This window comes from Amblyraja radiata, chromosome 1 (assembly GCF_010909765.2).
Source record: "Amblyraja radiata isolate CabotCenter1 chromosome 1, sAmbRad1.1.pri, whole genome shotgun sequence".
Taxonomy (NCBI): domain Eukaryota; kingdom Metazoa; phylum Chordata; class Chondrichthyes; order Rajiformes; family Rajidae; genus Amblyraja; species Amblyraja radiata.
This window is the reverse complement of record NC_045956.1, coordinates 90793517-90819667: the sequence shown is the minus strand read 5'-3', so window position 1 is coordinate 90819667 and position 26151 is coordinate 90793517. Positions and strand designations below refer to the sequence as shown.

At 40.1% G+C, this 26151-nt stretch overlaps 1 protein-coding gene across 3 annotated transcripts in view; it reads right to left on the bottom strand.

The window, feature by feature from the left end:
* Positions 1-26151, bottom strand: part of rbpj (recombination signal binding protein for immunoglobulin kappa J region) — a 96577-nt gene that overhangs the window by 23092 nt on the left and 47334 nt on the right. For 2 of the 3 annotated variants that reach the window (XM_033026590.1, XM_033026596.1), the window contains exons 4-7: positions 17956-18121; positions 12430-12604; positions 9587-9724; positions 2167-2279 (exon numbers count right to left, since the gene is read on the bottom strand). In XM_033026590.1, the coding sequence (XP_032882481.1) occupies positions 2167-2279; positions 9587-9724; positions 12430-12604; positions 17956-18121 (592 nt within the window). The remainder of the gene's footprint in view (positions 1-2166; positions 2280-9586; positions 9725-12429; positions 12605-17955; positions 18122-26151) is intronic. The other variant, XM_033026602.1, reaches the window with a different exon arrangement.

Here is a 26151-nt window from a genome sequence, read left to right as displayed (position 1 = left end):
TTCGCGGAGCTTAAAATCAGCCGCGGGATTTACCATCACCTAGCTTCAAAATAGAGAGCCTCTATCACCTCGATGCAGCGGGAGAACAAGCAAGGAAGTGATATGTCTTTTTGCATTCCATCACAGTGAGGAGGTGCCTGGAGATTCACTGTGATGGATGTTTGTGCTAAATTGTGTGTTTTGGTACTTTTTTTCTGTCATGACTGCATGGTACAAAATCTCGTTCAAACTTGTTTGAATGACAATAAAGGAAATTCAATTTACAATGGATGAAAAGCACAAACCTATTGTAGAAAGGAAAAATGTTTTCAAATGCAAGACCTTCAGAATGAGGAAACTGCAAATGGTAAGTTTCCAAAAACACAAGATGGCAATTTGTCAACGAGTTTGTACACCATTGCTTAACTGATGGGTACATCATTCAGGATGCCTATTAACCTGGACGTAAAAGCACCGTGTGCCTCAAACTGAAATAACTTGAGATTCACCTCTGTAACACAAGTGCTCAATATAACACTTTGTATAATTAAAAAACTTTGCGGGTTCAGACATGAAGACCAATGTTTTTGTAAAGTTACTATGCCAGAAATTTCAACATTTGGAAAAAAGTTTAAAAAAATCAAGCTTCAGTCTTTTAGAGTTCGTAAAGAGTTCAGCATTTTTTGGATCGTGCTGATGACGAGCCAGCAGTTCCGCTGAGTGCACAAGTATGGGTCCCACTGGAGATAAAATGTCAGCACATTGCTCTGCCTTGCACATCTTGTAACTTGCCACCAGAGGTGGCAAATGCACTTTGCAAACAGTTCCTCACCTCTGGCACTTTCAGCTTATCCACATTCATTTAAATAGACGAGCTAATCTTCTTTATCATGGTCATTTTACGTTTATTTTTATTTCACTTTTTACACAGTTAACAGAAGTGTTTTAACACATTTTTATTATTTTTTTAAATTAAATCAATTTCAACTATTTTGCTATCAGACAATTTAAATTATTGCCTCATAAATGACCAAAATTATACATGGGGAGGGGTGAGAGCAGGAGTCCTCAGGATACGACATCTAGAGACCAATTCACCATTCTGCTCATGGGACAGCTGTAGAAGCAAGAGCTCAAGACTGTTGGTGCCAAACAGTTGCAGGGAAAATGCAGCAGTGAGGTGGTGAATGGAGGACTGATTACAGGTGTCATTTAGAATTAACATAATCTGACCTATTATTTAAAAATTAAGGCACTCGTATTAAACACTCCTTTCCCTCCCCATAAATACCACAAATAGAAATCAACTGATCATTCCCTAAACCGAGCTCCATCTGTCCATCACCCATCATCTGTTAGCTCACCCCTCTACCCTGAAGCACTAATTTGACCTGAAACGAAGGGTGGTACAGTGGCGCAGCAGTAAAGTTACTGCCTCATAGCACCAGAGACCCGGGTTAGATACCAACCTTAACTGCTGTCTGTGTGGAGTTTGTACATTCTCTCTGTGGGTTTTTTCTTGGTACTCCAATTTCCTCCCACTCCAAAGATGTACAGGTTTTGCAGGTTAACCGGCTTCAGTAAAAATTGTAAATTGTCCCAAGTGTGTATGAAAGTGCTAGTGTACGAGGGATCGCTTGTCGGACTCAGTGGGCTGAAGGGCTTATTTCCGCGCTGTATCTCTAAAGTCAAAACTCAACTGTCCCTTTGTCTCCACGGATGCTGTCTGAATATCCACTATCCCTTTCTGATGTCTGATCTTCCAACAGTTTTAGCAGCATCTGCAGTCTGGAGTTTTCACCTAGAGGAATGAGATCTTTGAAATTTCTACCCAGTCACTGGGTGCATTCAAGAGCATGATTGATAGATTTTTAGATATTAAGGCAATTAAGGATATGGAGGTTTTTGCGCGAGTGGCACTGAGTAAATGACCAACCATGTTCTTATTGAACTATTGAGCAGGATGAGGGACGAAATGGAACAATCCTACTGCAATCTCTTAGAATAACAAGAAGAAAAAATAGGTCTTCTGGAAGGAAGGAATTGAAGGTCTGGCAATAATCAAATAACTGTCATCTTGCAGAAACTTCTCTGCTTTTATGATATAAAAATAGCAAAACACAAAATTCCAAACTATAATGCTTGAATACAACGCTATCAAAGACAAGCAAATAAAAGCCACTGTACCAGTCTGGGTAGTGCCATCCCAGTAACAGAGCACACAAGCTTCACTGTTTGACCATAATGAATGTATCCATCACGGACTGTAAATTCTTCACCCTCCGATTCTTCATCATCCACTGCAGATAACAAAAATATTTACAGTAAGAACTTGATAACCAAGGTGTTTTTTTACATATTTAATTACCTATTCAAGGAACCCGTTCAAAATATCAAACACATTTCTGAAATAGCAATAAATGTTCTATAAATTCTTTTCTCCCTGATGAATCACAAGTACATCATTTCCTGATTAACCGTTTTTACATTATTCTGTCACTCTTTGTATTACAGTAACCAACAGCTGTGTTCAATAACGACCTCTTTTAAGGGCTAATGTTGGTTTGCATCAAATTGATTAGATAATGATTGGCACGAGACAAATGCAATTGTGCACCTTTAATCAAAGTCCACAACCCACTGACAGATTCAGAAGGCCCAAACTCACAAATGTTTCCAAAATCCAGCAGCAAGGCGCAGTCTTCCTGGCAATGCCATTTTAGATACTGCTTCCTTTTAGGCCAGTTATGTTTTTAGAAAAATATTTTGCTTGAAAGTTCATAACTATGCCTTTTATTGGCAAAATCATTTTATCAATTTTAGCTAATTAAATTGTTTTTCAGTATTAGGTTAACTAAATGCATCTTAACTAAATAAGCTCTCATTTACAGGTTCCACAACTGGCAAAACCAAGCCAGAGTTTTCGCAATTGCCTTCATTGGCCTTCATTTCAATTGCACTTTGCCACCTGTATCAACAAGATAGCTGGACCAAACAGGGAGAGCAAGAGTACACAGGTGGCACGGGAGAAGGTGGTGGGTCTAGTCTGCCTGACAGAGCTCCTCCCTTCTCAAGCACCTGGAGGAGACACGAGGGTGTAATATAGCCAGGCGAAGAGTAAAAGACCATGCACTGCAGGATCAGATGAGAATAAAGATTTCTCTACTCAATCTCATAGCCAGAATTCCAACTAAAAACTGATTGAAAACAGTGCTTTTATAAATAAAATAATTGAAATGATAGATTGGTTCCAAAAATCATGTTGGCAGAGTAAGCTAATTTTACCCATTTATAATGGGCAAACATTAACAGGAAAAGCTTGGAGAATTATTTGTACATTAATAACTTTAATAAGGTATTTGACAAGGTTCTGCATGGTAGATTGATCCAAAAGATTAAGATACATGGGATCCACAGTAATCTGGATTCAGAACTGACTTACCCTAAAAAGATGGAATAGTAGTGGAAGAGTGTTGATCTGGCTGGAGGTCTATGGCCAGTGGCGTTCTGCAGACACCAGTGCTAGAATTTCTGTTTGTGATATACATCAATGACTTAGGTTAAAATGTAGATGGGTTGATTAGTAAATGATATGAAAAAATGGGGAGTTGTAGACAGTGAAGGAGGCTGTCAAGGATACAGCAGTATATATAGATCCATTTCAGATATAGGCGGAGAGATGACAGATGGAGTTTAATCCCGGCAAGTATGAGGTGTTGCACTTTGTGAGGTCAAATTTAAGGGGAAAGTATAAAATTAATGGCAGGACCCTTAACAGCATTGATGCACAGAAGGATCTTGGGGTCTAAGTCCACAGCAACACGAATAGAAAAATAAGGGTTATTTTATGCTTGTCTTTATTGGGCTGGGCCTTGAGTACAAGAGTCAGGATGCAATGTTGCAGCTTTCCAAATGTGGCCCAACCAAAGCTTTGTAGTCTTATATGCAGTTCTGGTCAATCCATCAAAGAAAGGATGTGGAGACTTTGGAGAAGGTGCAGAAGAGGTTTAGTAAAATACTGCGTGGACTAGGGGGTATTTGCTACAAAGAGAGGTTAGGCAAACTTGAATTATCTCTGAAGTGTCAGAGGCTGATGGAAGATCTATTGGAAGTTTATACAATTATGAGAAACACAGATAGGTTATACAGTCAGTGCTCTTCCCCCCCCCCCCCCCCCCCCATGAGTGGAAAAGTCAAATACAAAAGGACATAGTTTTAAGGTAGGAAAGGGAAAGATAAAAGGAAATATGCAGAACAAGTTTTGTTTTTACACATGATGATACGTTCCTGGAACACATTGCCAGGGTTGGTGAAGGAAACAGATAGGATTAGTGGCATTTAAGAGGATTCAGATAAGCATATGAATATTCAGGGTGGAGGAATGTGGATCATGTGCAGACAGAGGGATTAGTTAAATTTAACACATGGGCCTATTCCTATGCTGTACTGTTCTATCTTCTTAACACTGAGTTAAGGGCCTGTCCCACTTATGTGTACTTGTCACGCAAATTACGCGACCTCGTCGTCGTGTAGAGGCGCACGGGCATCGTGTGGCCGCGCGGGGCTGGTCACACTGAGAAGCACGGAGGGGTATGTAGTTGTGCGCGATATCGCTGAAATTTTTTAGCGAACGAAATCTTTGCGTGCCAACGGCGTCGCGTAACTGACGGCCAAAGTGGGACAGGCCCAATACCCTGGCGCGACGCAACGTCTCACCTCCAACAGCAGCAGAAGCACGCAAACGATCGCTGAACTCGGCCTGGGGCTCACGGCCGTTGCGGTCTGGATCCGCCCCCACTTCTACTCCCAGAGCGGGGCCAAGAAAATTGAAGATAGATACAAAATGCTGGAGTAACTCAGTGGGATCGGCAGCATCTCTGGAGAGAAGCAATGGGTGACGTTTCGGGTCAAGACCCTTCTTTCAGACAGAAGAGTCTCGACCAAAAACATCACCCATTGCTCCTCTCCAGAGATGCTGTCGGTCCCGCTGAGTTACTCCTGCATTTTGTGTCCATCTTCAAATGACGTCACGCGCTCCAGACGGCTGTGCGGGCGCATGAAATCTCGCGGGACCGTCGCGCCTCAACGCGGCCACGAGGTCGTGTAATTAGCGTGCCAAGGACACGTAAGTGGGACAGGGGCTTAAAGCTTAGCAATGTACTTCAGTCATTCCTTCACTGAAAGCCAGAAAAGGGAGGGAGTGATGGGAAAAGCAAGGATAATTGGAGAAAGTAGCTCCACCAAGTCCAATGTCTCTGAGGTTAGTGCAAAGACAGCAATGTTCCCAACATGGTTAAACCAGATGCAGAAAAGAAACAAAGCTGTCAAATCTGCAGGAGATATGAATACAGTAGCTGCAATGGAATCAGTAGAGATATTGTAAATCAGAAAAGAGTAGTTGGACTAGCTCTAACAGGTGGAATACAACCAGCTAGAATTTTTCAGAGAAGTGGGAGGGACAGTGCATATAAATGTCTGATAATCAGAATATTTATATTAACAAACAATATAGTGAATTCAAATCCTTGCCTGTGAAAACATGGCAGAGTTGATAATGTTGATTAAAACAACTACTTTGCAGATGATCAGGTATACCTTCCCTCCTACATGTCATCCTTGTTTCACACGATGTAGCTTACTAAATGAAACCTTGCATTATAAATTAACTTTTTGATTAAGTTTTCTGAATTCTGCTGAAAATTACATAACTTGTAATGTAAATTCTGCTTCTATCTCCACAAATGCTGCCTAATCTGCTGAGAAATATAAGCATTTTATTTTTTTTATACTCAGCGGTCTTCTGCCAATTAGGAATGGGCTATAAATGGTACTTTGCCTGAAACATTCTCACCCTGATAAAATAAGTGATAGTGTGTTGTTACACAGCAGCTTTCTGCAATATTGAAGGGAGCACTGAAGGAATCGGTGCTGGGACCATTGCTGTTTGTGTTTTACACCAATGATTTGGATGCGAATGTACGACACGATTAGTAAGTTTGCAGATGACACTAAAATAGGTGGAATTGTAGACAGTGTAGATGGTTATCAAAAATTACAGAAGGATCTTGATCAGCTGGGCAGGTGAGCTGAGGAATGGCTATTGGAGATTAATGCAGATAAGTGCTAGGTGTTTCATTTTGGGAAGTCAAACTAGGCCAGGACCCACACAGTGAAGGGCATGTCCCTGGGGGGTGTTGCAGAGCGGAGGAATCTAGGAGTGCAGATCGACACAAAATGCTGGAGTAACAGTGGTACATATTCACATTAGGGACACATAAGGAATACAGGTACATATTCCCCTGAAAATGATGTCAGAGGTAAATAGGGCACTAAAGACTCTTGGTACTTGGCCTTTTTCAGAGTACTGAGCATAGAAGTTGAGATGTTATATTACAGTTGTACAAGATGTTGGCAAGGCCACATTTGGTATGCTGTGGTCAGTTTGGTCCCCATGTTATAGGAAAGATGTCATTAAGCTCGAAAGAGTGCAGAGAAAATTTACAAGGATGCTGTCAGGACTCGAAGGACTTAATAAGGTTGGAGGCCAGGACTATATTCTTTCGAGCATAAGAGACTGAGGGGTGATCTTATAGAAGTGCATAAGGGGAATAGATAGGGTGAATGCACAGTATTTTACCCAGCTGAGGGGAATTAAGTATTATGTTCAAAGATTTAAGGTAAGATGGGCAAGATTAAATAGGAACCCAAGGAGCAAATTCTTCACAAAGCGAGTGTTGGGTATGTGCATTGAGCTGCCAAAGGAGGCTGTTGAAGCAGGTACTATAACAGTATTTAAAAGACATGGACAGATACATACTTAGGAAAGGTTGAGAATGAAATGGGCCAAATATGTGCAAATGGGACGTGTAGTTGCATCTTATTGGTCAGCATGGATGAGTTGGTCCAAAGGGCCTGTTCCAAACTGTATAAATTGCTGATTCTATGAGCCTACTCCAGAGACCATGAAATGAGTTACGACATTGGACCATGAGATATTAAGGCAGTCAACCAGAAACTAAAGAGGTGAAGTAGAAGACCAAGACGGGAACTCCATAACCTAGCACCAGGACAATTGAGTGAATGACCACCATTGTTGGAGGGGTCAAGTTTAAAGATAAACAAGGAAAGAATTGGCATAGCATAGTGAGGGTTGCATAGCAGGAATAAAAAAATGATAGGGAGCAGAAAGGCTACAAAGGAATTTGACAACAATGTTGATTTTTTTTTTTTTTAAAGAGGCTATATTTATCTGGAAGTTAATTTACGTTAATGAATACAGAGATGGCAAGCGTTGGAATTCCAAAAAAGTGCTGAAATGAAACACACCAATTATCAATCTGAACACTGATTTTGTTTGGTCCTCCACATATCCTGCCTGACCTGATGGATATTTCTAGCATTTTGTTTTTATTTCCAGATTTCCAGCATCTGCAGTTTTTTATTTTTCTATTTGTTTTGGTATGACTTAAAACAGGATACATTTCGGAGGACTAGTTTAATGAGTAAAACAATGGCCTGATGGGATTCTAACTAGTTAAGTCTTGACGATAGTACAGAGCTGAAAGATACACAAGCAAGAGAGATTTTAAAACTAATGTTGCAGATGACTGTTAGTCCAAACTGACAATCAGTGAATCCATGCAAAGCTGAACCACGTAACCATAACAATCATCGTACGGTGGACACAAAATACAAATAATTGTTTACCACTGTGATTGATGAGAAACAAGTGACATTCATGCACAAGAGCCGTTATTAATGACCTAAGAGATTGTTGTAGAAACTGTTTTCATATCACTGACTCCACTAAAGATATTGGAGAGATATTTGCAAAGAACACGTTTTCCATGTAAAAAGCCAGTTGGATAGGGTATAGTGAACCTCACATGCAGAACACCCAAATACAGCAACGATCTGCATATTTCAGTGCTTAATATGAACCCAATGATCATTTTAAATTATTTATTACAGATCCTAGTATTTTACAAAGACACATTTTGTTCTCTTAAACTGCAGCCTAGTCCATTCAATCTCTCCTGGAACCTTTATTGCACTCACTTTAAATATATCCTTTTTTGCACAAGACGTGTACATCTAGATGTGATGTCAACAATGTCTGGATTAGCAGGATTTCTTTATCTCTTCCAAACAAATATTTTTTCTAACACATCATTTTGGTACTGGCTGCACCTGCATTTAGTAAACTAATATTCCACTATCACATTTTTAAAAAAAGGCAAGCTTTTCAATTTTCAACTGAACTGATAACCTCGAAATTTACCACACAGCTCGTATCCTTAATCCGTTTGTGCCTTTGGCAGAATTAACTGTTTCCCAGGTTTGTCAATTACTTAGCTGTATTAGTGTACGCACATAAAGTAATGACATGGATAGTAAAAAGCCAACCATCAAAGAAACAGTTGTAACTCACAATAACTCCCATTCGTTCCCAACTTTTCAGTTTCTATCCATTAACCAAACCTCAATCAGTGATAATCAATCCGTTCAACCCTAATGTTCAATATTTATCAAATAAAATTTGCGCTAATCTATTCTACTGGTGATATTTTCAAAACATTGCTTTCTCAGATGCGCTTTCCCTTGCATAAATCAGTTTTATGCAGTTATTTGATTTGTCCCGTGGTCATTTGCCCAAAGGAATTCCACTATTTTGACTAGAACTGACACCAGGTTGTCTTTCTCATTGATTCCCCATTTTCCATCCCTCTTCCTTTCATGAACACAAAAGTTACATCTGAGATTACATCTGTATTTGCAATGCATGTGGAACATTTGAAAATCGGTAGCTAAGTTTTAAAATCCTGGTTTGCCCTCAGGTAATGTTATGTTTTAGACCCATTAAAGCTAAAATAAACTATTTATGTTATATTCTGTCTTTCTGGATGCCCCTTTCAATTATTTTCCAGATATGGTCATTTTTGTAATGGACAAGTGTGGTAGCCAACTTATGCAGAGCAAGCCTTGTTAAAGAGCAACATGACAACCACCTGATTTTAGTTACGTTGATTGACACTTTTACACTGACCAGGCCAGATAGCTCAACCAAAAAACCAGCAGCTCTAATGCAGCTGGATTGTCAAATCCAAGATTTCTGTGCTCAAGTCTCTTGAGGTGGGCCCTCAAAACAGAAGCTTCGGACTCAGAAACAAGATTGCAATTCACTAAACCACATCTCGAGTGCATTTTTTCTCTGAAAGCTAATCTCTAAATTCCTCATTCTCAGTAGACACTGTTTCCCACTATTTTCAGATCTTTGAAAAGCATCCCTCATTTTGAATCTCATTTGAATTGTCCCGTGGTCATTTACCCCCCAAAATTCTAGTATTTGAATTGTAATACCTCCCATTTTCAAGCTATCTGAGCATGCATAATTTATGTATCATAAATGGTAGTGAATTTTCTGGCAGCATTACTCTTTGCAGAATTAACATTCATGTTTTCAGCCTACAATTCTGCTTTATTGTTGAGAAATATTACATTGGGGATTTCATTTTACGTGAAGATAGCTATATGAAAATTTAACATAAAAAGGTACAAATCAATAATGCATAAGTGGACAAAGATAAAGTTAATTGCAGATACTAACATAGATGGATGTAAAATGCTCCCCACTGTTGTGAACTTGCATGGAAGTTCCCTCCTTCCACGTGTAAATACCGTGTGCTGACGGTCTGTGAACGAAGTCTGTTAAATAATGCCACCTTTGTTCCTGATGCAATGCATACTAAAAAGAAAAAAAAAACTGTTAGCCTTAAGGGGTATATATAAAGAGTAGGACAAATTGAGCTACCTTAATGAAATTTCACCTTTCACAAAGACAAACTCAATTTCATGAAGTATTTTAAACTGTTGCCTTGTATCAGTCTAGATCTTGCACTAGCTTGGGTTGCTGCCATTGAATTCATTTGTACTTTGACATCTTAAGGAGCAATTTCCCTTTAGGAAGTTGTCTCCCAGCTGAAGGTCTTTGGATTATAACGGACTTGCCTTGAGAGATGTTAAGCTACATTTCTAGGCCTATTGGCTGCCAAAGCAATGAAGGGGTTTGAACGTCTCTGATATGCACAAACCTTCAAAGACAGTCAAAATTTGCTGAAAAGGTTATTAAAATGTTAAATTCTGATACAGTAACAAAATTAAAAGACTGGAATAATCAGTAAAAAAAAAGTTAAAAAAATTAAATCCAATTAATTCAAGAGTGTTACCTTCTATTTTCTATTGCTGCACAGCAGTCCCCCACCCCCCACCGCTGAACTGGTGCTCAACTGCTGGTGGCTATGCTCACTGCTGGACTATTTCAGGAATACAGTGGCCTGAATCAGATGACCTGCTTAACACAAGTCTGAATAAGGGTCTCAACCCGAAACGTCACCCATTCCTTCTCTCCAGAGATGCTGCCTATCCCGCTGAGTTACTCCAGCATTTTGTGTCTACCATTCTGGACTACACGAGTCCTAAACTTCATTCACACTTCTCCGGGTAAAGTTGGAATATCTTAGCAGATCATCTCTGCTAAATGAACAACCTGGGTCAATAAATCAGCATTAAATGTTGCACAAAACACGCTGGTGGTGTTCCAAAAACAAAATCAAATTTTATTTCATTACTATTTGCAGTTTCTTGACTTTGTTTCTTTTTTATTAGTTTACATTCTCAGTTATTTTGCTTTCAAAGAGCTATCACAAACTGAATTTATCCAAAATGTCCACATTTTCCTATATAGTTTAGAATGCATTTTTCACTCCATCAATGGTCTGGGAGTGAACACAAGGCTCCTACCAGGAAGAGCCAAGGTTTAATCTTATGTCGACAAATTAGCTGTTAAACTAGGCATTGGCACACAGAATTTTAATAGGCCTCACAACGTGTTTATGAAAAAAAGTCAAGTCAGGCTAACACTGAGTTTGGCATTAAACCACCTTAACAAAGCTGAAATCAATGTGAACCAGGGCAAAGATATGTACCAACTGGAGTGACACAGCACAAAATTAGAGTCTTTTTTAGGAGGAACTGTTGTTCTTTAGATCTATGTTGTAGGCTACCATTTTCATCTGTTGCATCAATCGCATGTACAGAAGGGGATGCTTGGCATTGATTGCATGTTTAGATAAGCCCACGACCACTCAAAATGGAGAAGCGGCAATCAGGATCGCATTGAGGATCTTGAAGCCAATCCATTAGAAACACACAACCTCAAAAGCTACCCACCCACTCACTCTGTTAGACAACTCCAGTAATTTCTATCGACGAGTTTGGTTTTACTGGCCACCTCAGAACCCAGAAAACCACAATGGAAGGACAAAAAACGTAATTTCCGAGCAAATGCCCAAGTGGCAGGAGGAGCTTTCATGATCATCTCATCAGATAACCAAACATCTGCGCCTAAAGACCACAGCACCATTCAGATGTTTGCTTATAGGTAGCAAGATAATATCTACACCACTTAAGGGAACAATTTTAACAAATAATTTAATCACCTTCCTACAATATCTTTTATGATAAAAAAAATCTTAAATAAACATCTGGAGATGACCAATGATCAAAACTTAATTTGATCAACCTCAAAATTATAATAGTAGATCAAAGACAGCAAGCTTTAATGAGCAGTTCATTCCGTGATGCCTTTTGGAACAAGTCAGGTGAGTGATGGAATACCTTTAACTTGCTTGGAAAGTTCAACTCCCTCAAGGCTCTCAATATGGAAAACAACAGTACACTTGATTGTCACCCAATCTACACAAACAGATTCTGAAGAAGGGTTTCGGCCCGAAACGTTGCCCATTTCCTTCGCTCTTTAGATGCTGCTGCACCCGCTGAGTTTCTCCAGTATTTTTGTGTACCTACACAAACATACTCTCTACATTGCATTGCATTGTAATGCCAGCACATTAAAACTAACTGCAATGTCTTGAGTTTTGCTTTTGATGATTTCAATTGTACAGAAATGTATAAAAAATTAAATAAAATTTTAAATAATATGCACAACTTCTTTTGTCCCTGAAATTCCAGACCTAATGAAAAAGATTGATGACCAAAATAATTTCCAACGTAATTTCCTAAAACCAGAAGCTATAGGATGACCTTACAAGTTTCTGAAGAGAAGGACAAACAGGAAAAAAAAAACTGCAGATGCTTTAAGTCTGAAATAAAAGCTAGAAATGTTGGAAACTCTTAGCAGGTCTGTGGAAAAACAAGTATCAAGGTTGAGTTTGAAACCGTTCTTCAGACAAAGGGTCTTTGGCCTATAATGTTCATTCTTTCTATTTCCCCAGATACTGGCGGTCCTACTGAGTGCTTCCTGCATTTTATGATTTTATTTCTAAAGAACCGTTATCTAATGTCACATTTAAAAAGTATAGCACAGGTTTGTAGTGAAATGTTACTACTCATTACATTTTAAATTGGGCAGCCAAATGTGTATATACTTACAGTCGGCATTTTTCAAGGACTGTTTCTTTTTGGAAGGTTTGGAGATTACTTTGATCCGTTTGCTGTGAAAGACGCCAATGTCATCACTATTACCATAAAACATTTTTACTGATAACATGAAGTGCTTTCTCTTGTCGGAGTCAGATATGTACAATGTTTTGGCTGTGCAATAATTCTGCAAAAATAAAAAGGACAAAAGACTGCACAATTAAGCAAATAAAAGCAGAAGCAACAGCCCTGTGTGAATGAGACAAGATGAAGCTACATGGAACTAAACAAATTATGCAAAATCATTTGACTTAATACTTTAAAAACAAAAACATTGTTTAATGAAAAGATAATTGTATCTTAGATTTTCTTCACTACATTCCTGGGATCATGAAAAGGCTATTCAATATAATAGGTGAAGAATGGATTCAAATCCTACGCTCAGAAATGTCTCATTTATAACAAAGGAGGGCCATCTTAGCCTGTAGGGCCCACATCAGTTTCCAGAAGCGACACATTGGTGCCATTACCCCATCACTTTTGTCTTCACCAGTGCATCTTATTTTCTGACACAAGCCCAATAAACAGCTTCTCGAACTTTGATTGTCTTTGATGTTTTTTCTTAAGAGGGCGTATGTGAAATTTGGCTAATCTCTCCATTTTTCTCATTACAACAGTCTAATTCATTGTTAGATTCAAGTATAAGGAAATGATTACTTATTTTGCTTGCAATTAACAATATAAATTGCAGTGGCACATCAATAAAGTTGCTGCCTTACAGTGCCAGATACCTGGTTTTGATCCTGACTACAGATGCTGTCTATAAAGAGTTTGTATATTCCCCCTGCAACTGTGTGGGTTTTCTCCGGGTGCTCAGGTTTCCTCTCACACTCCAAAGACGTGTAGGTTAATTGGCTTCTGTAAATTACTCCTAGTGTGTAGGATAGAACTAGTGTATGGGAGATCGCTGGTCGGCATGGACTCAATGGGCCGAAAGGCCCATTTTCAAACATTTCCATCCCGTGAAATATTCTTAAGGCTGCTCAGCTTTGAGACTTTACTTTTCTTTCCCTTATGTATTGGATGCTCAGGTTCAAAGTAATAATAGGATTAAACCAATGAATAAAACCATCCCAATCAGAAGAAAATCTCTTAGAAATTTACAAAATCTTCATTGTTAACTGACATTGGGTGAGCTACATATATCTTTTGAAGTGATAATATGGATATTTACATACAGTGGTATACAATGACAATAAAACAACAAAAAAAACGACGTACACTGGTTGCGGATGCAGGAGTAGTGTCAGAGCCAGGGACTGGGGTTGCTTCACCAATTTTTAATATTGGAAATCAAATTATATTTTCATCTGCTAAATTCAATAGTGTCAAGATTGAATTTGAGTTTATCCCTTTCCCTTAACATCCTCCTACTGTGGAGAGATTAAATCTTCAATATCACCAACTAAAAAAATGGCAATATATTACCAATATACAGAACTAAAGCAACCTTTTATTGCTGCCACTTATTGTAATAAAATGTATACAATATTCTAACTTCATGATAACTGGATTGCCTTAATACCAAAGGAGTGTGTCATAACCATTGGTTGTCCTTGGCTGTTGAATTAACATAACATTTATAACCATTTTCCCCCATTCGCACAATTTGTAAAGAAAAATTCCTCTTCCTTTCTTACTCCCAAACAACATATACAGATTTTGTTATGCTTATTCAGAATGATACTGCATTCTGATGCAAAAATGACAGATCATACATAAAACAACGAAAAATCTGCTTATTTCAGCCTTAAAGAAACCATTAGAAATGAATTCTGATGGAAAGTTACAACAGTAGCATTACGACTCTGTCTGTCAAATATGGTTTAAGCCAAATTCCTAGCATTTATAGATTTTGCTTATCACCCAAATAATGCAATTGTTGTAAAAGCCATAAGACAGATAATTTTTTAAAGTTTCAAATGTAAAGCAGGTTCTCTTCAAGTTTCGCCTTCGTAAAACTAAAATGAAAGATCATAAAAATAAGTTGCATTACAAACAAATCTTTTGCAAAATCTAAGCATGAGCTTCCCAGTTATATATAAATGAAACAAGCAATATTCAATAATCGTGAACATTAGTTTTCCAATATAGGAAGATTGAGTTAATTAATTTGCAAAATGAAAGGTATTTTCAGATGGGACAGAGATTCACATGCACCCTCCCGAACTTCATTTGCTGCATTCAGTGCACCCGACGTGGCCTCCTTACAATTAGTCTATGCAAGACCAAGCATAGACTAGGCAACCTTTCAGCTGATCACTTGTTCTTGGTCTACTAAGACCAATTGGATCTCCAAGTCACTAACCATTTTAACTTCCCTTCCCATATCAATCTGTCCTGGGAAGCCTCCTTTGCCAGAGCAAGGTCACACGTAAACTGGAGGAACACATCATATTTCACTTGGGTAGTTTACTACCCAATGGTATGAACATTGAATTCTCCAATTTAGATGAATAACCCACAACAACTAATTCCCTTCCCCTTGAACCACTTTCCCTTCATCTGGCTTCACATTCTGTGCATCTTCTCTCCTTATCACACAGCCTGTTGACTTCTTCCTTTCTCTGGCCTTTGTTCAGCCATCTGCCAATCAAAACCCTCATCACCTGTATCCACCTATCACTTGCCCGCCTCCACATCTCTTCCAATTTCCTTCCCCTACTACAATCAGTCTGAAGGGTCCTGACTCAAAACGTCACCTATCCAAGTTGCACCGTGGAGCCTGGGATTCGAGATCGCCAGAGTCGGAGCTCCAACCAGCGTGGCCTGAGGACTTCGGGTGCCGCGGGCTCCGGCAAGGGAGCGGCCGTTCCAGAAATTTGCAAGCCGCTGAGGAGTGTTCACCCGACGCCGGAATTCCATCTTCCCGGCAAGAGGGCCTGAAAACATTGGACCGGCTGCAGAGGTCACAATAGGCCCGACCATGGGTGAACAGGGGATGGAACTGGATTTTGCTGCCTTCCCCCACAGTGTGAACCATTGTGGGGGGACGTATTTATGTTCATTGTTAAATTCCTTAATGTTGTGTCTTATCTTCTTTCGTGTGATGCAATGGCAAGTCAAATTTCACTTCACCATTTGGTGTATGTGATCATAAATGTCCTTTGTTTTGTTTTGTATAAATTAACTTTCAGTAGTAATTAGACAAGTGTGTTACTCTAAAAACATGCAAATCAAGCACACGTAAAATCTTCCTCAGAAATTTGTGGAGATTTAGCATCTAATACCAATTAGTCACCGAATACTCGATTGAATACAGTGGAGAAGGTTGCATCACTGTCTTGTTTTATTAATGAAAGCCCAAGACTGAAGGAGAAAGTGGTGGATATTGCACTATCCATCACGGGTGTGGATCCCACTACCATCCAAGGGATCTGCAGAAAGTGCTGCCTCAAGGCGGCAGCTGCTATCAGAGACCCACACTCCTCTAGCCACTCTCTTATGTCACTGCTGCTGTTGGGAAGATATTACAGAAGGCTGAGAACCATTACCCCCAGGGTGAAGAACAGCTTATTTTCCATCAACCCCAAGGTTTTTTAAGAATTACATTATTCTGAACCCAGTGATAATTAAATACTTGGCTCACTTAGGTATTCAATAGTGGACATGGTGGCAAAATTAACTATTTCCATGCCGTCTGTATCACTTGACAAACCCATGCAGATGCTGGAGATTCTACTTTCTGATATTATCAGAAACTAATTCTCGTCACAGAATGGTTAGCTTTTCCTCTTATTCCTCAAATAGATTTTAGAAGAAAAATGAGATAAAAATCATGCCATTTTATGGTGGGGAAAAGCATGCCAATCAACTAGTTTAAAAAAAAAAAAAAATCAGATCACTGGTGCAAGATAACAACTAATGCCACAAAAGACAATTTCTTCAAATATTGAAAATATATTCAGTAGCACAAGATTTCTGCATGCATGTAGAGAAACCATGTCTTTTGAACAGTCAGTTTTATTGGATTTGAAGATATTGTCTGAAATGGTGTATACAGTTGCACAAAACATTGGTTAGGCTGCATTTAATTATAATTAAACTACGATACGATAAACCTTATGCATCCCCGGAGGGAAATTGGTCTGCCTAGAGAGTGCAGAGAAGATTTGCAAGGATATCACCAGGATTTCAGGGCTTAAATACTGTTAGGCTATTTACTCTGAAGAAAAGGAGGATAAAAGGTGACACACATTTGGAAAAGAATGGGGTAATTAGTGATTCAACATTGTTTTTTTTCCACAGCGGGTCATGTCTTAAAAGCTTGATTTGAGTTTACTTGAAGAGGTGATGTAGGTGATTCTTGAGGGTAGGGCAGAGGACTTTACTAAAGCATTTGACAAAGTCTCTCATGGTGATACACAGAGTGCACGGTGGCTTGGTAACATGGATTCAGAATTACCTTACCCGTAGAAGACAAAGAATAGGTAGAAGGGTGTTATTCTGGCTGGTGGATCGTGACCAATGATGTCCCGCAGCTATCTGTGCCAGAACCTCTGTTGTTTGTGATTCAATGTCAATGACTTGGGTGAAATTGTGGTTGGCTAGTTGGTAACTTTAATGCCTATACTAACATTGGTGGACCTGCGGACAATGAAGAAAGCTGTCAAAGGATCCAGTAGGATATAGACCAGTTACAGTTATGGGAGGAGAAATGGCAGGCAGGTTTTTATCAGGCTAGTGTGAGGTGTAACATAGAAAAAGTGGTAAAGAAGATATATGATATGTTTGCCTTCAGAGCATTGAGGAGGAGGAGGGGACAGCAGTGAAGTGGAGAGCAGACAAAGTCAAGGAAAACGCAGCAGCTAGTGAGAGTGGAGGGAACCCCACGGTGACCAAGCACTCCCCAGCGGCCTGAAGACAGCACTGTTCCTAGAGCCTACAACGTGAGCCACAACAACAGCTGCGTTAACCAGTTTGCACACTGGGTGAAGAGGAGCTTGCTGGTGCACCTTGCGAGCCAGGGCAGGGGAGGCCATGCGAGTTGGGATGGCGTCAGCAGGTCTATCCGCTATAAACAAAATACTTTATAAAGGGGTCCGGTCCAACAAAGGTTTACTGTATACATTTCCTTTCTCCTTCTTCCAATGGAATTATACCTCCACCTGAAAAATTCTGGAATACTCTCAGTTATAATAGTTAGAATCCTTTCTGATCAGAAAATCCATGCTGGAATCGCATTCTCATCTTTGTATTCCTCAATTGACCTCTAAACAACTGAATTCACTTAAAGAGTGATGTGGGGGGTGGGGGGGGGGGGGGGAGGGGGGGTGGAGGGAGGGATGGAGGTAGATAATCTATCTATCTATTAACTATCTATCTCCATCCCCACTGACGTCAGTCTGAAGAAGGGTCTCGACCTGAAACGTCACCCAGTCAACAATTGCAAACAATTATATTATTAGCACCTGAAGCACAAGGTCATCATTGGTGTTTAGCAATGTCTTTGATCAACTAATGGACACATATTCTTACCTTTCCTTCCAAGTTAAGTTGCTGCATTTCTTGGTCACTATTTCCAATCCCAATAAATGCACATGGCTGTGATTCCTGCTCATTGCATCCATCTCGTTCCATTTGATCTTTCTTTTTCTTCCATCCACTTCCCATTAGATATACACATGGAGGAGGACAGAAGAATCTGCAAAATAATGTGTAAAATCTGTGTCTTAGGGTTGATGAACACAAAAGCATTTGCCACAAGTTAGCACTTTCCACTGCATAATTTAATGCTCACAATGATAATTTTAGTGCCATGGTTAGTGTTTGCACCATCCAATTCAATATGATCGAACTAAAATTTCAATCCTGGTTATGGTACTTCGCAACAATAGCCTTTTCCTATGATCTATACTACCTTCGCAAAATTAGATAAATTACAATTAGTGCTTTTAAAGCCATACGCATCTGTAGCACATGACTATCTGTTTTTAACTAAGTATGCACATTTCAAGACTGTTTTGACAAGCACATGTATACTATTTCAACCAGCGAGGACGATGAGCTGACAGTGATTGTTACTGCCCGACTTGCTAAATGTTACTTGTTTACATTTCAAAAGTATCACTTTACTGGCGAATAGTCGTTGGCATTAAACATTTTTAACTCTCTCATATAACACAAGTGAGATCTTAGAGAATATTAAAGAAATGCACACTACTTTACCAAACCAAATTGATAACTGAGTAGTCAGGAGCTAGACATGTATGTTTTAAAAATATTATTCTCGACACGCATCCATTAAATAATTTTCCTGGTATATTCTTGCTGCTTGTTTACATTTTGGTTGTCAGTACTTCATAATTTCAAATATCAGAAAACCTTTGATAATGTGCCACATGTGAGGCTGCTGAGGAAGATCAGAGCTCATGGTATCAAAGGGTAGATACTAGCATTGATAGCAGGCTGGCTGGATGGCAGAATGCCAAGAGTGGCAATAAAGGAGACTTTTTCTGGTTGGTTGCCCTTGACTAGGGGAGTTCCGCAGGGGTCGGTGCTGGGGCCGCTACTCCAGTACTCTAATGACCTGAATCAGCAAATCCTAAGACGGGGGTCAGCAACCTTGTTCTGCCTAGGGACCAGGACGCATGTCTGTGAGTGGATGGCGGACCACATCTATCACGTGTACACATGGATCCCGCCCCCATCCCGCCCCGGATGGCAGGCATCAAATCACATGTTCACAGAAGGTAGACAAAAATGCTGGAGAAACTCAGCAGGTGAGGCAGCCTCATGCAATCCTTGCATCTCACCCGCTGAGTTTCTCCTGCATTTTTGTCTACCATCGATTTTTCCAGCATCTTCAGTTCTTTCTTAAGTGTTCCGTGCCGGCCGCTTTCCACAGGATGCGGTACATCCTGAGCTCGGCGCTCGGCTGCTGCTGCTCGGGGAGCTCTACGGGCCGGATGATTATGGGGAAAAAATTTGCATGTGAGCCGGATGAATTCGGGTTACGGGCCGCATTCGGCCCGTGGGTTGTAGGTTGCCGACCCCCGTCCTAAGAGCACAATTTTAATAGTTCATTACATGAATCAATAAAAGCCAATTTAAAAACACTCATTTTAACACTGAAGATTTACACAAAATGCTGGAGTAACTCAGTAGGACAGGTAACACTGCTTTTGAGCAGCAGTAAAGCAAAATATGCTATTCTGAACATCAAAGCACCTTTATTCTAATGAAGAATCAAACTAAAAATAAAAATAAAATAAAGTAATCCTGTTACCTTAATTTACTTCAGCTCATGTGACGTAACAAGTTACACCAACCCAAACTGATAATAAAAGGTTTCTGTTTACATTGCAAACTTGAGCTTCTTTTAAACTTTATTGACATGTCTTTGATCAATACTGGCGCATGCCTGCTTAATGTGCTCTCCACTCATTTGATTTAAAGGTTGTGTAATAACTGATTTAAAATGTTAAAATATTGGGATGAAGTAGGCAGCTAACCTCGTTGTTTTATAAGTAGTGTCTTTGCGTCAAACGCATTTTGATATTACTCATCCTAAAACTTTGAACTTCTATTGACAAAGATCTTCAGAAAGTATAAAATTCTACACCTTCAAGTGTCATCAAAACAAAATCATTCCCCGTAGAAAAAAATGTTCAAAAAAGCAAAATCTCATTTTGAGTCGACAATCACACTAATTTGGTGAGATTAATGGAACAGAATTTCCCAGAAAAATTGCGATTAAAAATAAACTGAGTCACTTTGAAGAGTACTGCATAGTGCCAGCCAAAAACAAAGTACCACTTATAAAGCTGAAACATGGCACTTACATCAAAGTTCAAAAGATCACCTACAAACAGTAGGATATCTTTACCTTAACGAAATGCACACTGAATGTCACGGAAATGCACAAGCCGAGATTCAATGTCAAAAATGAGAGAAGAACAAATCTATGTAAAACCATTGAAAGAAATCAAAAATGAAATTGCGGCTGCTATCTCATGTATTTGATTTAGCGTGGAAAAAAATATTATCAATGCTTTGGACAACAATTCAAATAATGAACACAGAATGGTGATATTATCTTCCGGTTTCACCATGACATTTTCTTCAATAAAAATTTGATTAAGAAGTTGGATAAAAGTAATAATGTAAAGACATTTGAGAAGAATTATGTCACTGTGCCAGAGATGATATGACAAAGACTTGAGTCTAGGTACTTTCATAATGAATTTTAGAGGAAGAATTGCACAGACATACAATTCATGAATCTTTTGGCCTTTGAATCTGAAAGCATGGCAGCATGTAATGGAAAATCATACCTTGCATGAGTACATTCAAGACATATATAGGCAAAACTGGTAATGCAAAGAATAACCAGAGTATAGAATATAATGCTAGAGTGTCAATGTTACAGCGACAGAGAAAGTGCAGGAAAACAAAAGTACAAGGGCCGCAATGAGGTAGGTCAGGAGATCAGAACTGCACCCTTAGTTCAAAAGGACCATTCAGTAGTCTGACAACAGCGAAAGAGGTGATTTGAAATTTGGCTGCACGTGCTTGGTTCTTGGTTTCTTGGTCCTCCAAAATATTCCAAATGGAATTTAAACTGGAGGTGGTGAAGGGAGGGCTTAAACCAGAAAGGGTTATTGGGAAGAAAGAGCTACTTTAAATTTAGTTGCATCTGGTTGGGTAACTATAGTAGGGTGGAGATTATTCCATGCTTTAATTGTGCGGGGGAAGAACGAATTGCTTTACACATCTGTCTTTGTAGCTGGGATCACGAATTGGATCGAATGCCCTCGTCTGCTCCTAATTGGTTTGGGTTTGGCGTATGTCTTGTAATCTATGTCGAGCTGACCATTTAACATTTTGTAAAAACAGGTCCAACGGTGAGCTTCACGTCTGTCTTGGAGTGGGTTCCACCCCAGAGAATTCAGAAGTTTGGTGACACTCGCTTCTCTCTCATAGGTGTTAGTAACAAATCGAGCTGCCTGTCTTTGGACACGTTCGATGGAAAAAATGTTTTAATGTGTGTATGGGTCCCATGCTGCAACTGCGTAGTCCAAATGAAGTCTAACGAGGGTGAAGTATAGCTTCTCCTTGACAGAAGTTGAACAATGATGAAAGTTGCGCCTCAGAAAGTTTAGGACACCTGTTGCTTTCACCATTGCATGATGAGTCTGACCATTCCAACGCAGATCATTCTGCAATTTGATGCCAAGATACTTGATTTGTTTGGATTCTTCAAGGTTGGCACCAAGTATATTGTAAGATGTTTCGCCTGGATTCCTCTTTCTGGTGGCACGCATGGTTTCACATTTGGAAGGGTTGAACTGCATGCCCCATTGTTGTGACCACTCAACCACAGTATCGAGATCCTTTTGGAGAGCATCTTCATCATCAGCTGACTTAATTGGACGGTACAGCAAACAATCATCAGCGAAAAGTCTGGTCGTACTTGCGACTTTTTCATGGATGTCATTTATGTAAAGCAAAAATAGGTGTGGGCCAAGTACTGTGCCCTGAGGTGTACCACTGAACACTGGATGCCAATTGGAGCTCTTTCCGTTCACACACACACGCTGAAGACGTTTTGTCAGAAAACTGGAAATCCATCGTTTCGTGTTGGAACGAATACCATAGAAGTCAAGCTTCCGAAGCAGTCTCTGGTGTGGGATGACATCAAATGCTTTAGAAAAGTCCAGCACAACTAAATCCGTGATGACGTTAATATCAAGGTGCTTGGCCAGGTCTGAGACTCGCTTCAAGCTGTTGTATTTTATGGTCCTTGATTATGTTGGCCGTTTTCCCAAAGCAATGTGAAGCGTAGACGCAGGCAGGCTAAACTCTTTCCTTGGAGCATTTGAGGCCGAGGGGTGATCTTGGATGTGTATAAAATGATAAGAGGAATAGATAGGGTGAATGAAGTCATTTTTCGAACGTAGGGGAATCAAGAACTAGAAGAAAAAAGTTCAAGGTGACATGGGAAAGGTGCAATAGGATCCTGAGGGGCGACTGCTAGACGGAGTAGTTGAAGCAGGTAAAATAACATTTTAAAAACATCTGGTTAGGAAAGGTTAAGAGGAATATGGGCCAACAGTGCCATTAATTAACCTAATTAATGGAATCATTTTACAAATCCTCTTCTTCTTTAAAGCCTTCATTCAATGTGACATCAGAATTGGTTTAGGTAGGTTTAGGTTTATTATTATTCTGAGGTACAGTGAAAAACTTTGTTTTGCACGTTATCCAAACAGATCACATATACTACACATAAATACAATCAAGACAAACACAAATGCAATAACTGGAGCAAGGGGGAAGATACAGAGTGCAGAATATAGTTCTCAGCATTGTAGGGGATCAGTTACAGAGGCAAAGTGCTGCAGTAACACGGGGAGTGGGGACCAGAGGAGGTGGGGGGGGGGGGGGAGAACTAACTGCTCGCAGTGGTGCAGTACCGTGGGGAGTGGGGACCAGGGGCAGGGAGAGAGACCGGGGAGCAGGGGTGGAGCAGTGCTCCAGTATCATGGCAAACTGCTCATAGTACTGCAGTAACAAGGCGGCAAACTTCTTTCTCCGAGATCTTCGGTTACCTCCCACACTCCAAAAACATACAGGTTTGTAGGTTAATTGGCCTGGTATAAATGTAAAATTGTCCCTAGTGCGTGTAAAATAGTGTTAATGTGCGGGGATCGCTAGTCGGTGCGGACTCGGTAGGCCGAAGGGCCTGTTTCCGTGCAGTATTTCTAAAATAAACTAAACTAAGCCCATTGTCCACAATTGAGTAGAGGTTAATCTGACAGTACCCTAGTTTAGTGAAGAACTGTTCAGAAGCCTGATAAGAGTCAAAGAAGCTGCTCCTGAGTGTGATGGTATGCTTTCAAGCTTCTGTACATTCTGCCAGACTGAAGCAGAGGAGGAGTAATGGCCAGGGTGAGACTAGTCTTTGATTATGTTGGCAGCTTTTTTGGTGTAGATGGAGTCAATGGTGGGAAGTTTGGATTATGTGATAGACTGGGTTACATTTACAATTCTCTGCACTTTCTTGTTGTCTCAGACAGAGCTGTTCCCAAACCAAGCTGTGATACAACCAAACAGTATACTTTATATTGTGCATTTGTGGAAGTTTATAAGAATCATTGGAGACATGCAGAATTTTACAACCAAGGTGGCACCGAATGCCTCTACTTTCCAAGGAGACTGTTACATCAATGTGGTTGGTCCTCAACAGATTGCGGACAATATTAACACCAAAGAACCCGAAGCTCTCAACAATTTCCACTTGGCACTATTGATGATGATTGGTACATGTACTCCACTATGCTTCCTGAAGTTAGTTTAGTCACACTAGGAGTATTGTGCCCAGCATTTTAAAAAGGTGCAATAGGACTTCCTTGCTCTTGAATGCATTCACAAATACCAGGATGCCATATATTTATTAAAAAAAACTTTTTCCACTAGTCCTGCTAGTTCCAACAAATAATGTATCTATACTCCCAGATCTCTTTCTTGAACCCATTTGTCTGGTTTATATTGGTTCCATTTGATTCTTATAACCAAAGTTTAATGCAGCCTCTCAACATTTTATTTTTTCTTGCCACCATCCGGCCATTCCAACAGCCATTCCACATGTCCTTGATATCTTTTACTATCCTCTTAACAATTCACGGCCCTTCCACGCTTTGTCATATCCAGTCTTAGAAATTGTGCCCTACACACGTCATAATACTCAGAAAACTAGTGGTCCTAACTGAGGACATCTTCCTACCAGTCCAAAAAATGAATCTTTCATGGTGACTGTTTCATAGTACTTTGCCAATTTTCGATCCAAGTTACTCAATTCAATGGGCCTGAATCACAACTTAGGAAATCCATACATACATTAACCTCAACGAAAATCAAGCATAATTTACCTTAAACAAATGAATGCCTTGTTTTAATCAATCCATACTTACCCTATTGACAACTAAATTGGTGCTTCATGATTATTTCTCAAACCCTGTTACTCTCACACTTAAATTGACTGATCTATTGGTCTGTTTCCCCCCCCCCCCCCACCCTCCCCTCCCCTCCCCTCCCCAATTGGTATAATGCCTGATTATATCTAATCTTCAGATCCTGAATCAGCAGATTTTCAAAAAACAGGCATGGTCTCTGCAATTTATTCTTGTGCTTCTCAGTAATCTAGAATGCATCCCATCTGGATTCATCCACTAATTGCAGCTGTCTTTCTAGTACTCCCTTTCTATTCAATTTTAGTTCATAATGTCAATATTTTCCTTTGTTGAGGCTACAGCAGCATCTTCTTCCTGGTAAAGAATTCCATCGTTGGGTCATTGGGGTTTTTTACTAGTGATTGCCTATGGTTCAATTACATTTGTGGCTCCCCAGAAAATGAAGCTATCCAAGTCAGCATGCAGCAAGACCCAGAACACATACGGAAATGAACAACAAAATTGGCAGACAATAACAATCTCCAGCAAGAGTGCTTGACATTCAAATGGTATTGCCATTCCAACTGTCTGAAGAATGACCCGAAACGTCACCTATTCCTTTTCTCCAGAGATGCTGACTGACCCACAGAGTTACTCCAGCATTTTGTGTCTATCTTTGCCATTGTAAAGTTACACATGATTATCTTTGGGGTGGTGGAGCCTCTATTGACCAGAGACTTAGTCAGACCAACCACTTACATCTCCTGATTCTATGTCACCCCTCTCAAGGGACTGAATTTCATTCCTCACCAACAGAACTACCCCACCCCCTCTGCTCACCTGTCTGTTTTTTCGATAGGACGTATACCCTTGAATATTCAGTTCCCAGCCCTGGCCCTCTTGCAGCCATGTCTCTGTAATTCCCACAAGATCATACTTGCCAATTTCTAACTGAGCCTCAAGCTCGTCCACTTTATCTCTTATACTTCGCGCATTCATAAACAACACTGTGACCGGTATTCACCTCCCCTCTTACACCGGTCACCATTGGCCACGATCTGACTCTCTTGTCCCTTCTCGAACTCTCCTTCCCATTACTTCGGGAGTCTTTTGTAACTTTTCCTGTACTCGCTTTCCCTTTAACCCCATCTTTATACTCCCAATTTGTCAATCCCTCCCCCCACGATTTAGCTTAAGCCTACACGTGTAGCACTAGCAGACCTGCCTGCCAGAACGTTGGTCCCCCTCCAGTTAAGGTGTAACCCGTCCCTATTGTATAGGTCACCCCTACCCCAGAAGAGGTCCCAGTGGTCTATAAAGCTAAATCCTTGCTCCCTGCACCAGCCCCCCCATTCAGGTTCCCTATCCCCCTGTTCCTGCCCTCACTAGCATGAGGTACTGGAAGCAATCCAGAGATAACCACCATAGAAGTCCTGCTTTTCAGTCTTCTTCCTAACTCTCTAAATTAGTGTTGCAGAACCTCCTTCCTAATCGCTATTCGTTCACAGCCACTGGGTCTACATCCTGAATAACATTGTGGAAAAACCTTTGCCAGAAGAACTGTTGTGGTTCTAGAAGCCTAGCAAGAGCAGTTAGGAAGGGCTGTAAATGCTAGGGTTAACAGTGATACCCAGAGCCAAGAAATGAACATTTAAAAATTAGTATATCAGTCCATGTCCTCCAGTACTTTGTGTGTTTCCTTTTTGCTCGCTGATTAGCTCCAACTCTCGCCTTATAACTTTTTGTGTTTACATCCTTGTAGAATATTCTTGAATTCCAT